The 14,158-nt window shown below is 40.4% G+C and overlaps 1 protein-coding gene across 2 annotated transcripts; it reads left to right on the top strand.

Moving 5' to 3' along the window:
• Positions 1-684: 684 nt before the first annotated feature.
• YWHAE (tyrosine 3-monooxygenase/tryptophan 5-monooxygenase activation protein, epsilon) lies at positions 685-13,653 on the top strand. Of its 2 annotated transcripts, XM_009709296.1 has the most exons (6): positions 685-882; positions 6,485-6,591; positions 7,422-7,628; positions 8,460-8,596; positions 11,101-11,147; positions 12,729-13,653. In XM_009709296.1, exons 1-5 carry the CDS (start codon positions 685-687, stop codon positions 11,106-11,108), a joined length of 657 nt encoding a protein of 218 aa, XP_009707598.1. In that variant the 3' UTR covers positions 11,109-11,147; positions 12,729-13,653. The 2 variants fall into 2 exon arrangements, with proteins under 2 accessions (XP_009707598.1, XP_009707597.1); XM_009709295.1 differs by lacking the exon at positions 11,101-11,147.
• The last annotated feature ends 505 nt before the right edge of the window (positions 13,654-14,158 follow it).

Here is a 14,158-nt window from a genome sequence, read left to right as displayed (position 1 = left end):
CCCCCCCCCGCCCCTCTCTTCTCCAGGCACCTAATTTTTCTTTGGTTCCTCTTGGAACTTTGACTTGCTTCCCTAATGACAGTACTCATGCTTCTCTACACCTATTCAGATCTTGATTTTAGTTTTTGGTTAATTACAATGTTACACTGTATTCCAGTTGACAAATCAGTGGAGCATTCTGTAATTCTTCAGTTTATCCTTATTGTGCTGAAAGCCAGGTTACATTTGCTCATGCTTTTCTTGCTATTCACTGCCTTTTCTGAAGCACTTTGAAGGACATGCATTCCTATAGAATTGTAGTGATAACTAACTGTTATCCACTGCAAAAAACGTGCTTGCTGCTAAATCCTGTTTGTCTCTTAAAAAAAAAAAAAGCAAACAAACAAAAACCACAACCCCAAACAACGAAACAAACCCAAACCAACCAAACCCACACAACCGAAAAAAACCAAACTATCTTTAAAGATTTTTTTGGGGGCCCTTGTAATGCACTTAAAGAACATCAGATACTTCCTTTGTGTACATGCACATTGATTTGTTTGGAACGCTCCAGTATAGAAGGAATAACTGTGTATGAAAGGACCTCCTCCTTTTCATAAGCCATCATTAACGTACAGCTTCTCTTGAATGGTTTGAAAGATGCTTTAGCTATAAGAATAATTGTCTGACCTTTTCCTCCTAGAAATGGTTGAATCAATGAAGAAAGTGGCTGGAATGGATGTGGAGTTGACAGTGGAAGAAAGAAACCTGCTTTCTGTTGCATATAAAAACGTGATTGGAGCCAGAAGAGCTTCCTGGAGAATAATCAGCAGCATTGAACAGAAAGAAGAAAACAAAGGTGGAGAAGACAAATTAAAAATGATTCGGGAATATCGGCAAATGGTAAGATGTAGTTGGTGTTAAGGCACAATGCCATTTAGTTAAGATTCAGTTTTGTTACCCTGCCCTGATATGCTAGTTTACCTGTAGTGTGGTGACCTGTAATAAGGTGACAGTCTTGAAAGGATGAAGCTTGTTCCTTGTCTGGGGAATAAATATACTTGGTGAAGGGGAGAAATTGGGTGTATTTGTGTAAACACTGAAAAGGGCAGTAGACTGAAAGGGAGGCCTTCAGTGCATCTCTATCTGCTAAGCATTTGAACTGTGCTGGCACTTTGTTTCTTCCCTGCTTACCCAAGTGTGAGGCTGCACATGCTCAGGAGGCCTTATTCTTTCTCCTCCAACCTGACTTACACCAAGCAACTTACTTTTGGAAAATTAACCACATAAAGAGACGTTTGGCTGTTAGCTTTTATCAGAAGTAGAAGCTTGCTTTGGACCATACAGACTTTGACGATTGGTGCTATTGCAGTACTCGGTCCTACGGAGTTCGAAATATTAACGCTATTAAAGTCGCAACGGAGAAGGATTTTCAGTGTTGTTCTTGGCATAAAGACAGGCAGTGTAAAGCCAAGTGGCCACTTCCTTGGACTCCTTTGCCTTTTATCGCTGTGGTAGTTAGTTTCATGTACATTTGCCTTGTTTTGCTACTTTTCCCCCAGATGAAAACTTGACAGGAGTTGCTGTAAACTAAATGCTTAGCACTTGGATGACAGTGAGGAATAGTTGCCTAGTTAGTCTTATACAATGGAGCTGGCAGATCTATTATTAGCTCAGGCAGCTATGCCTGTGTTGAGATGGTATGGCTTCTCTGAGGGCACCTAATTCTCAAAATGTAGATTTTTAACTTTTTTTTTGTCCCTAAACTGGTCAGTTACACTGACAGTCATTAAAGCAATCAATTTGAGATACAGCACTCCATGTTCCTGGGGATGGTAGATGCTAAGATGTCATGGTTCTCAACTGTGAGACTCGCGTGTGTAATAACCTCTAGGGCCTTGCTATTTTCTCTCTCTTGAGAGAGGGGAAAAATTGATCCACATAACTTCATGCTGAGTCTAGTCAGTGTGTGCAGCTTTACCTAAAATGGAGAACTTGGAGCAAACTTTGACTTTCATCGGTAAGGGCTAATGAAACCTTTATGAACAACTGAGTAGTTGTTCTCCTCCCTTCCTTAAATGATGGTTTAGCACAGAGCAGGCATGCTTCCATACTATTTAAATCCCACACACTTCTGCAGAGTCTTAATCTCCATTATTTGAAGACAAGTACCTCCACGTGGTTTAGATCTTCCAGAGAAGCAGTGGAGTCTATTATATCACCTGGCACTGATTCATATACCACCAATGGAAATGATGTTGGCTTGGAAATCTTTTCTCAGGAATGGCTCTGGACTACTTTCTGTTGACTCACAGGGTTTCTGGTGCTCCATGGAATTGTTAAAGTTGCGAGTTTCTAATTTTATGCTGGCACGCTGGTGGGATGAGGCTCTGCCAGTTACATACAGTCCCAAATACAGTTTCTCGATGGATGTCTAAAAATCTTTCTAGCAGAACGTGAAATATGACAATAGCTATCTGATGATTGTTTAAATTTGTCTTCTACTCTGCTTCCAGTTTTTTTGCACAGTATTTTGTGCGTGGCTGCTATCCTCTGCCAGAGATCCTTTAATAGTGAAAAGACTTCTTTCTTGTTTTTGAAACGATTGTAAAAAAGGTGTTGTTCTGCATTGCTATGTAAAGAGAGCAAGTACGATGCAGAACAGACTGGTGTGCAAGAAATAACATGTATGTAGTCCTTGAAGTATCTTATCAAGAGAGAGAGAGGCCACTTGAAGTGCAGCGCCATGCCAACAGTATCTCCAGCTGTTAAATCCTTAGAGGGAATAGCTATCACAGTTGCTTTAGGTGGAGAACTGTAATGTAGTTCTGTACTGGAGAAAGACTAGCTGTGTCTAGTCAACTCTAGCCTCAGTTTTAAGAGGCTTCTATGTGTCGTCTGGAGCTGAAGACCAGATCCTGTTTGTAGCTGCTGGGAGACTTACTATGAGTTAATATCTGCTATAAGGAGAGCGATAATAGGTTTGGCAAGATGGTGTGGGAGCAGTAGAGGCCTGAAGAACGTATTGCAAAGGTTTGAATGATGCTTCTTACTGTTACTGCTGGAACAGTAGCTCAGCTGCCCTGTTGTCATGCTCGGTGCTTCTCTGAAGAGATAAGGTCCAGTGCAGGCTCAGCAGAGTTCTGGTGGTTATGCTTGCCTTGTCAGCAAATACCCTGCTATTGTAGCATTTTTCAGAGTAAGTTCAGTGGTTTTGGGAGACCCTTCCCAGGCTTGAAAGGCTCTGAAGAACAAAAGAAAAAAACACCCAAACGGAAAAACCAACCATAACACTTGTGTGTGGGCTGACAGACCAAGTTTAAAGCACTGGGGAGTTGGAGAGAACCAGCACGAGAAAAACACATCTCTCACCTGCCACCAGAACCAGGTGTGACCTTGCTCAGCTGTAGAGTGCTGCTGAAGTTGAAATGGAAGGTGTAATTTGTGTGAAAATAATTATTTGATGGTTTTGGTTTACATCAGTATTCATTATAATTTAGCACATGGCTCTTAAAAATATTTGAAGTTGGTTTGACTTGGGGTAGAAATCAGGGGATGATGGGGTTGCCAGAGTAGGGCCAGGCTGGTTCTGTCTGAGGCTTATGCTAGGCCATACTGAGAGATGATGGAAGACACCAGGCTGTGCCTTTACTCAGACCACTTAAGATGAATGTAGCAAAACACATACATAGCCACAGGGGAAAATGCCACTTACTTCCTTCTTTTGTAGATGGGCTTCTTTTGTGGGTCCTGTGGCTAGTTGGGTACACAAAAGTAGAGCCTCTGGCTTTCTCATCTGACTGCATCTCTGTAGATGAGTACACAGAGGTTTGTACTCTTCATCCTTGAGAGGATGACATGGTGTATGTCTGCACATAATGCAGTTCACTTCCTTGGGGTAAAACCAAATCCCTTCCCTAATAGCACGGGACAAATATCTTCCTCTCACTGGTCTGTATTTGTGGTATATGAGAGTGTGCGTTTCTAGTGTTCTGACTTACAACCTGGGTTGTGTTCTGGGGCAGCTGCAAGGCTCTCTTCTCCTTCCCCTCTTCTTAGAAAGGTTAGACTATGAACTGGCATAAATGTGGGTGGTCTGTCTGTTTGTTCTGACAGGGGTGGGAGGGAGGGAGGTTACAGGCTTTAGCAACTGTTACCTACCATTCTAGTTTCATGTTGCATCTCAGTTGTGAGGTGCAGCTATTTTAGGGGCTACCTATTAAAGCAGGTCAAAGTAGTAGTACAGGCTGCCTTTCCCTGAGTTACTTCTAATAAGTTTCCTTATTTGGATCACCAGGTGGTTTACAAGCTTTTGTATCTGCAAAGCTAAGAACACAGTCTGGAATCTTGATTAAGTCAGCACTAGCACTACAGTAAAGAGAGGCAGGGTGGATTGTGGGCGCTTCTACATGCCCATTGGGGTGAGCAGTCTTTCCTAGCCAGCCAGCCAGAGCCTGTAGTACCATATGTCATATTTGGAGCTGGAACGGTGGTAGACTCTAAACCTGCATTTTCTTAATGCTCTGAACAGGCTTAGTGTGGGTTCTTGTGCTGGTTTGCTGCTTTGCAGAGTTCATTGAGCCACTCTGTCTAGAACAGATCCTTTTTGTAAAAGAGCTTTTAGGGTTTGGTTTTGTTTTGTTCTTCATCAACTTGATTTGTATTAAATCTTTCTAATCTAAGTTCGGTCAGGACATTTACATTGCTCTGGACAGCAGCTGATATCTGATTACTTGTGTGACTGATCCTTTAAGCAAAGCTGAAAAAGATCTGTCTGAGATGAAATAGAAGTTTGTACATGTATGGTTATTTAACAAAAGAGGATTAGAAACTGATTTAATTCTTTGCAGTTTTGCTGAAGATCTCTCTGCAAAAGAAGTCATTGAAAAAGAGGATCAAGAGGAAAGAAGTTTGCAGGAACTGACTGCTGGCTAAAGGTTTTATAGCTTTTGTAGCCCAAGAATATATGAAGTAGATTCTTCTCAAGTGACCATATTTCAGCAATTTCCTTAAGCATTTGTCACGTAACTTTAAGTATAGCATCTAACTCTTCCTCTGAATGTTAGGGCATTCTGACATTTATTTGTACATGAAACTTGCTGTAGATTAATTTCTCTGAAGGAACTTTTGCAAATCGGTTAAGTCCATTTGGTACAAATCGGTATGTGTATCTGTGTGCCAGTTTAACGTTTATTTTGGATCTGTAACTTTAACAGCTTTTGAGGATAGATGATGTGGTTACAAACCCTAATAGTTTGGGAGCTATGTGGTGATAAAAATATTACATGGCAAGAAAAATGCTTAAAGAAAGAAGGAAAGAAAACTGCATGGGTGGGAGGATAGGAAGGGGTAGTGGACTAAGTGGGGCTGCTCTTGTGATCCAAGACATGCAGTTTTTTGGTAGTTTCTTTAATTGATGTTGATGCCTTTGCTTGAAAAACTATAGTACATAAAAGTAGCTTGAGCCAGAATTGTCTTCAGCTGTAGCTAGGAAAGTTGCTGCGAAATCATGAAAGAGCAGCAATAGGTTACTATCTGCACTTAGCCAACCACTCCTACTGTGAATGACATGGGATGCTCAGAACAAGTCTGGTTTTGGCAATGTTGATGCAAAAGGCAGTGTTTACCTTTTTTGGGTATGCTTAGTTTCTTTGCTTTCAGGTGTGAAACTTTCTGTGGTAAAACCTAACCTCATAGACCCTGTTTTGTATTCTAAATTAGAAAAAAATGAAGGTGATGTGACCATGTTTTCAACTTTGGCTATCAAAATCCACTCTCTGTTTTTAAATAAGGCTTTATATTTTGTTTTTCTTTGGCCACAGATCTCGCTGTTAGTGTTGATGATTTCTGCTTTTTCTCTGAGTTGCTGCACTTTGGCTTTTTTGCCTGCTTCTGAAGTCTGTATCCTCTGGAATTTGTTCTCGTCTTGTATCTCACCTTTTTGTTTGTGTGGCACATCTTTATTCTGTTCTTATACTCCATGATTTTTGTCTTAAGGCTCTTCTGTTAGAATTTTGCTTCCCAAGTAGTCACTAAAAACTTGTTCTGAAGGTGCCATTTAACTCTGGGGTGTAATGGAGTTCAGCTGATCTGTATTAATTACCTTCAAATTGGCCCCTTCACCATTGCCACTTTCAGGGAAGCCTTCCAGGATCAAAAATGTAAGGAACTGGGAGTTGTGCAAGCCTTGCAGTAAGGAATTATATACTGAGACAAACTTAATTGCAACTATCTAGCAAGATGTTTTCCAAGGAATTTATAATTCCATTATGCATTTCATCATACATCAGTCCTTGCCTCTTCTGTGTGCCAGCTAATTATGCAGAACTGTTTTGCTTAATGCACCTGTGGAGCAGCTGGATTTTTTTTTCTTTTGTCCTCCCCCTTTTTGGATTTTTACAATGTTGCCTGTTTGATATTTGGATATTTTTGAAATAGTTCTTAGTCGTATGTGCTAACCTCACTTCTCTTTTCATTTTGGGGTTTGTTTTTCTTTTCTTTCAAGGTTGAGACTGAACTGAAGTTAATCTGTTGTGACATTCTGGATGTACTGGACAAACACCTCATTCCAGCAGCTAACACTGGCGAGTCCAAGGTTTTCTATTACAAAATGTAAGTATCTTCTTGTGAGGCAAGGAGCTCTTACTGTATGTGAACTAGAGACAGAAATAAAGTAACTATACATGTGTCTTCTGCCCGCTCAACCACAGTAACTTATTCTAGAAAGAGGGCAGTTCAGTCATGTTTAGCCAATACCCCTTTTTGGCTGCCTTTGAGATGCTGGTGTCCTGATCGTGTGGTTTTGGATAGATGATGATGTTTGGAATAAGGTCGTGAGAACTTAATGTAAGCTGTTGTGCAGCTCTTAGATGTAAGAAACAACTGTTTTATTTAATTGAGCTGGTAATGTAGAAATCGCATCCCTGCTTCTGTGTTTTCTTGCATGAGCTGTACACTCATAGAGAAGAAAATTAGTTAGATGGATAACTGTCATGTAGTGTCAACTTCAAAATGGCATTATCCAATAAAACTTGACCTTGGAGTATGTTGCTGTAGTCACTGATTTGATGCATATTTTGTACTTCCTGAAGCATAGTTTAAATGTTACAATGATCAGTGTTCTCCTGTGTAGTTGAATTATCTCTGTTCTTCAGATCAGAAACTTGGCTAGTTTAGATGAGATGCAGTTGTAGAGAGATACCATTTGGTAACGGAGAAGGTAATGCTATGATTTTTCGTGTACTGATACAAGAAAATAAGTGAACCCAAACTGTTTTTCCTGCCTGATGGTTTAAAATACACTCAAGTTCTAATGTGCTGTTGTGTAGACAGTAATTCAGCAGCAGTGTTTGTGTGTGAATATATAAGCATCAGTTTCAGAACGAAGCTGTTAATTCTGGTGAGGAAATAAGGACTACTGACTTCTTACTGTTTGTTTTCAGGAAGGGGGACTACCATAGGTATCTGGCTGAGTTTGCCACAGGAAACGACAGGAAGGAGGCTGCAGAGAATAGCTTGGTGGCTTATAAAGCTGCTAGTGATATTGCAATGACAGAACTCCCACCAACACATCCCATCCGCTTAGGACTTGCGCTCAACTTCTCTGTATTCTACTATGAAATTCTTAATTCTCCTGATCGTGCCTGCAGGTAGGTAGTGACTGGGAAGAAAGGGAAACTTTACGTGAATGCCAAACAAGCCAGAAGTGGTTGCTACTTGGGTAACTGCTTTTCCTCAACGGGAACACTGGGCTGGCTTTCTTCCTGCTAGTAGTTGATAACTTGCTCTGTTTGAGGTCAATTCATTGGAAACGTTTTCAACTGCCACTTTCTTTTAAGTCCAGACCCGTTTGTTTATCTGGGAGTAGGTTATGTATGAGAAGCAGAATAATGATAACCTTGGATTGATCAACTAAGGGCAGTTTAACAGCTTGCCATGTTAACTCTGTGCGGGCCCTTATCCTGCAAAAAGTATGAGGTGATTTAACTTGCCTCTCTTGCTGTTGGCTGTGATACCAGGTGAGAGGGATCATGTTGCTAATTTGTGAACTGTGAGCATGTACAGAATGACAATAGCTCATCTGTCTGTAGGGGTTCAGCTCATATGAGCATAAAAGTGATGACCGAAGGATATACCGTTTGTCTTCTATTCCTGGCATTGCAGGTTATGTAATGTGCTTTCTTTTAGCAGATGCTGATCAGTTGTTCTGCAAGACATAGAAATGTTGATTTCACACATAGTTAACACAACATTCTTGCGTTAAAAAGATTCTTGCGCACACAAAGTGACTGGTTTTGAGGATGGGACATATTTGGATGAATGTGTAAACACTGTTAAATAATATAAAAGTTGGTTACAGAAGCTGTGGATGTTACGTAGCCAAACTAGAAGATAGGCATTCTGAGGCACAGGTTTAGTTTGTGTGCTTCTGGATTCTGTTCAGCAATGTATGTTAAATCTAATTTATTCTGTGCTTATAGGTTGGCAAAAGCAGCTTTTGATGATGCTATTGCAGAACTGGATACACTGAGTGAAGAAAGCTATAAGGACTCTACACTTATCATGCAGTTGTTACGTGATAATCTGACACTATGGACTTCAGACATGCAGGGTGATGGTAAGTAAACTCTGCTCTAAAACACTGCTGTCCCCTGACCTCTGCCCAGAAAACAGAGCATGGAAATGCAGATTGGTTTGGTGGTTTACTTTTTCTGTCTTTCCTAATAATTGACCCTCCAGAACTTCTGTCCTTTCTTAACACTGGTAAGTTGATAGGGGTGATGCCAGCTTCTTTTGAGAAGCTTTTCAGCTCTCACTGGAAAGGAAAGTGGTGTGGAATTAGTCACTTTTTCTCTCTCCACCTGGCTGTTTAGGCATCTGTGATTATTTTGAAAGCAGTGACTTCATTTAATACAGCTTTTCTTTGTTACGGCTTGTCATGTTCATCTGTGGTTGTCATTCCAACTAGACGTGAATTTCCAGTGCGGGAGGAAGTATTACAGATGATCTAGTTTCCCCTTCTTTTCAGGTCACTCAGTATTTCTGTTGACACTTTAGTTGGAAGATATACTGCCATCATACTAATCACTTAACCTTACAGCACTTTCCATATCTTTTACTCTTAGGAAGACCTGACTACAAAGAGAAGAGGAAAAAGGAAAAAGGATTTTGTAAAATACTTTGTTACCAGGAGGGAGAAAGCTTGGGGAAATCTAATTTGCTATTTGAGATACTTGAAGTACTTTCTTTATACTCCCAAAAATGCTAGGTTGCAACTCCTGAAGTGGGCTATTGCCAGAGCAAATACCAAGTATATCCCCTGCCTGTACCAGAGGGTGGGACATTGATTGCTGCTGTTCACTAACATCTGATAATTATTTAAATTTTTTAAAGTGTTTTTGCCATATTGAATGGACTTTTTCCTCTTACACTTTTGCATACAATGCTAAGTATCAGTTTACTCTTGTTTAGTTTTTTTGTGTTATGCCTTCTGTTTGACTGATGATTGGTAGTGAAGTAAACATATTCTCTATCTAGAAACATTAATTTTTGCAGGAGGGAACACAACTTTATGTCCTGGAGAGACAAGTGGAAAGACCAGACTTTCTTTACTTGTAACGTAGAGGCGGGGGTGGGGGGAGTCAGTCCTGTTTAAAGTGTGTTAGGTACTTAGAAATGCACAGAGGTTTAAAACAACATTGCTGCTTAACTTCAGAGAAATGAGTGAGTGTCTTAGATGTGAATTTTTTTTTCTTGGTAAGATGTTACTTGAAGCATGGTGATAGCCATAGAGTGTTCCTTTGGAGTACTTTGTTGGTGTAGTGTCCATTTGAAAGCAGTTGTAGAATCTCTTAACTTCTTACTGACTTACCTGTTCTTCTGTTGGATTGATGGGTTTGTTTTAAAGAAATACTGTTACTTGATAGCTCATAGCTCTTTGCATAGATCATGAGTATTGGATGTTGCAGGTCACATTTTACCTGTATTTCTCTTACAGTGTTCCCAGTTCTGTTAGTGTGCAGGGTCTTGGCTCCTAGGTTCCCCTACATCCTAGTGCTTAAGTCTCTTGCAAAGGACCACACTTTTGCTTTCACAGATGTAAAATGGTCTAATGGTGCAGAAGCATATGTATGTATCCTGGATGGATCTGTACAGACTCTGCTCTAAATACTGCAGGTATTATTAGATGCCTTCCTTGCCATGGTTGGGCATTGGAAAAAGAAATCTGTTCCCAATTCCCACAATTAAGATACGACCTTCTAATTTAGTTTTTTTAATGGAGCCAGATACCCCGGTGCTCTGGGAACACTGAGGAAGCCATTTTGGTGAAGTAACAAGGCTGGATTGCTGTTGTGAGATAGTAGCATTAGAACATCTTCCAAAAGCTATCTTTATTTGCATGTGTGCTGACTAACATGTCTCATGTATGTCGTATATCATAAAGTTCAACAAGTTGATTTGCAGAGGCTCTATATTTTTTTTTGCATAATCTAGATTCAAATTTCTTGTTTCATAATTAGCTCCATAGCATAGAAAATAGATATTTTTGTTCTTCCTGAAGTATTTCAGATTATCCTCATTACTGTTTATGATGCATGCCAGAAAGATAATGATTACAAAATTTAAAATAGTGCCAAACTACTTAAAATTGTGGTGCAGTTCTTCAGATCCACAAGAAAAAGTTGTTTATGCGTAATGTTTAGACATAGGTGCAAAGTGAAGGTTTGTCACTTCCTCATACCAGGCTAATACGCTGACTTGAGTGCATTTAAAACTGTTGCTTCCAGAACACTGTATTTCCAAAATGGGTAGAGCCTTTGGAGATTGGTATAAGTTACTGGTGGCACGGAGAGAGATCCTCACAATTACCAATTTCCTAAGGGGTGGGAGAGACTTGAAGAAGGCTTGTTCTTTTGCATTAAGCTTCTGCCTGTTTTGATTTCAGTTGTGTAGGATGTAGGGAATGACTTTGTAAAATCAGGTGTTACTCAGCTGCTATACTTTCTTCCATCTTACTTACTGTATCTTTTAACCATGTCATAGATGAGCTGTTTAGTTTAGTTTCACACTTGTAATGTGGTCTTCATGATTCCTGTTTTCCCCTTCTTTCCTGCTGTATAGATTCCTAAAGGAAAGTCCAACTGTTCATTTCCTAAAAACTCTACTTTGTAAGTCTTCATCATGGCTTAATGAACTTTTCAGAGTTAGTTTTCTTCTTATCACTAATCGTGCCTGCCTCTGTCACTCTCCTGCTGCTGCTGAGTTGCTTGTATCTTTGACTCCATTCCAGGGCTAAGCGATGTTCTGCCAATTTGTGACCTGTTATCGCTACCCAGGTCCAATACGCTTGACTAAGATCCAGAGTAACTTATGTGTTTGGGAATTGAACTGCATACCTGGATGGATATTAAGAATATTTGGGCATGAAAAGTAATTTCACAATCGCCTGTTACAGGAGTATTTGCTTAAGTGTGTTGGCTAGAGCATGCTCAGATCTTCTTTTAATCATCTTCCTGGGTTAGGGCCGCTGCTTTCCTCTCTTAAATGATCTGTTATGTGATCTTTAAATGTAAATTTTATTCTTGTTGAATGTCAGATGTCTTGTGTTCCTAGGCCACCTCTTCCAAAATCTACCTTGTATTGTACCTGGTGATAATTCTGAATCTGGACATGCTCTGAGCAGGCATTCTGATAATATGCTGGAAGTCATTAGTCTCATTTGATTGGATTTTATTGCAAATTAATTTTTTGAATGGGTAGGTTTTGTTTATTGCCCTTAAGAGAGTACGACCTCACATGGTTAAGGGTAATTGTAAAGAAAACATTTTTCAGTTTCTCTTCTCAATTAACTTAATCGTGCATGTGTTATGGCACTAGCTGAAGTACCTTAAACTTTTTCCTGTTCTGGTAGAAATCGGGCAAAGGCGTGCAGAAGGCACTGCATGCAGCTCACGCAGGGGCAACGGCAGTATAACCGAACACTCGCTGCGAGAGTCCTTACGGACAGACTTCCATTTCACTGCATGTCGCAGCCTGGTTGGATAGATCCAAACTGGCCACTTTTTCCAGAGAGATTAATTTCCACAAAATGTTTTCCTTTAATAACCTCAAACCTAGGGCTTCTTGTCATGTTGGACTTGGTTAGGGATGTTTTTTCATACTTCTTTTGGTACCTTTAATAATACATGCCATCAGTGTTATTTTATAAAAACGGACTGCAGTACTTTGCTGTTGTTGAGACTTGTGTGGACTTGGGCAGAAAAAAGTTTAATTTCTAAAAACTGTTTCGGTCTCATTTCTGTAGTTGGTGAACAGACGTCCTTAGTGTGCTCTGGAGTAGAGATGGGGTTTTGGGAAGATATTTTCTGACTTAAGGATGTTGATCTACAGCCGTTCTGGTGACTTTTGTCTTGGCTGTTCACCTCTCGATCAACAGGACTGATCACAAGCGCAGTCTCAGTTTTCAGAAATGGTGGTTTCTTGTTTGTCTTATGACAGAGTGTGTCTTCTAATAGCCTGTGCTGCAGCTCTGTATGAGATGTGACGAGGTGATTATAAGGCTTAATTTCCATGGAAACGCTTCACTCCAGACTTGGCTATGTTCTGAGCGTGTGGGTGTCATTTATGCAAGTGTGTGAGTGAGCGTGTGTACTTGCATGAAACTATTAATCTCTAGACGTTTGTTAAGCCATTCTGCAGGTCTCTGTTTTAAAAGTTAACATCTTCCTTGCTTTTAAACACTTTTGTAGGTGAAGAACAGAATAAAGAAGCGCTGCAGGATGTGGAAGATGAAAACCAGTGAGACACAAAGGCCAACAAGAGAACCCATCTCTGACCACCCTTCCCCTTCCCCACAAAAACCCTCAGTGTCACTCTGAGAACCACCAAATCTGACTTTTACATTGGGTCTCAGAATTTAGGTTCCTGCCCTGTTGGGTTTCTTTATTTTTATTTTTTTTACACAGTTTAAAAGTTCTTAAAGGCAAGAGTGAATTTCTGTGGATTTTACTGGTGCCAGCTTTTAGGTTCTTTAAGACACTAACAGGACTGCGTAAAGGCTCTTTCAGCATTACTGTGTTGTCTCCTGCCAGCTGGGGTGAGGCTGCCGTTAGTGGTGGATGTTACACCTGAAGGCCGTTAGACTTGTAGGGGAGAGAGGTACCTACTATGGCAAGGTAGTGCGCATGTGGTGGCATTTTTCTTTTTTTATAACTGTTAAACTGAATTTTATACCAATGTTTAAACTTAATTGGGTGTTCAGCTTGAAGTTACAGGTTGCATTGGGACATACATTGTAGTGGTTTTACTGTATAAAAAGAAAAGTTTCCAAACTGCTGAAATGTTCCTGAAAAATCATGGTGCTGGTAACAGTTCAACAATCCGTGGCTGCTCATTCTTGCCTATTCTTTACTTTTCCTCCAAGCAGGTTAGCGTTGAAGGTGGCATTGATAAGCCTGCATGCGTGTTCAATATTTTTTTCTTTCTCCCTCCCCTTTCCCCATCTCCCTTCGCTCGCTCAACCTCTTTTGTTCAGTATGTGTAACTTGAAGCTAATTTGTACTACTGGATATCTGACTGGAGCCACAGATACAGAATCTGTATTGTTCTTACTGAAACACAGCATGGAATTAACATTAAACTTAAATAAAACAAACCTAAATTAAAAATGCCAAATATTACTATGACTTTCTTTTATATTTTAGTTATGTCAGCGAGAATAACTTTCCTTTGTTGCTTGTAATAAGAACATTTGGAGGGGGAGAGAGAGGAGTAACAGCATTGTTCCTCAGACGTGAGATAAACTAAGATCCCACTCTTATGCGTAAGTAGTAGAGTTGTGAAACCAGCAGCTCCTAGAAGACAGCCTGCTTTGGATCGGGAGGAGTCAGAAGCTCTGCCACACCACGTACTCAGTCTTTCCTTACCTGAATGCACAAAAACCCGTGATCTGGTTGGTGCGTTCCTCTCACTTGCCCTTACAGCACTCCTCATCCAGTCCAGTTGTGTGGATGGAGAGAAGGGAAACACATTAATGTCCACCCTACTTGGCTGGTGTCCTAGAAATCTTTCTAGGAATAATCTGCTCCTTGTAACAGACGGTAGCAGGGCTGCCCTCTGTGTTGGCAGATTGACCCCAAGAACTGAAGAGATTCAGTGGGGCTGTGTGACAAATGAGGAA

This window comes from Cariama cristata, unplaced genomic scaffold, assembly GCF_000690535.1.
Source record: "Cariama cristata isolate BGI_N322 unplaced genomic scaffold, ASM69053v1 scaffold3281, whole genome shotgun sequence".
In the NCBI taxonomy this organism is placed as follows: domain Eukaryota; kingdom Metazoa; phylum Chordata; class Aves; order Cariamiformes; family Cariamidae; genus Cariama; species Cariama cristata.
The sequence above is the reverse complement of the archived record's forward strand: the minus strand, read 5'-3'. Positions and strand labels throughout refer to the sequence as shown.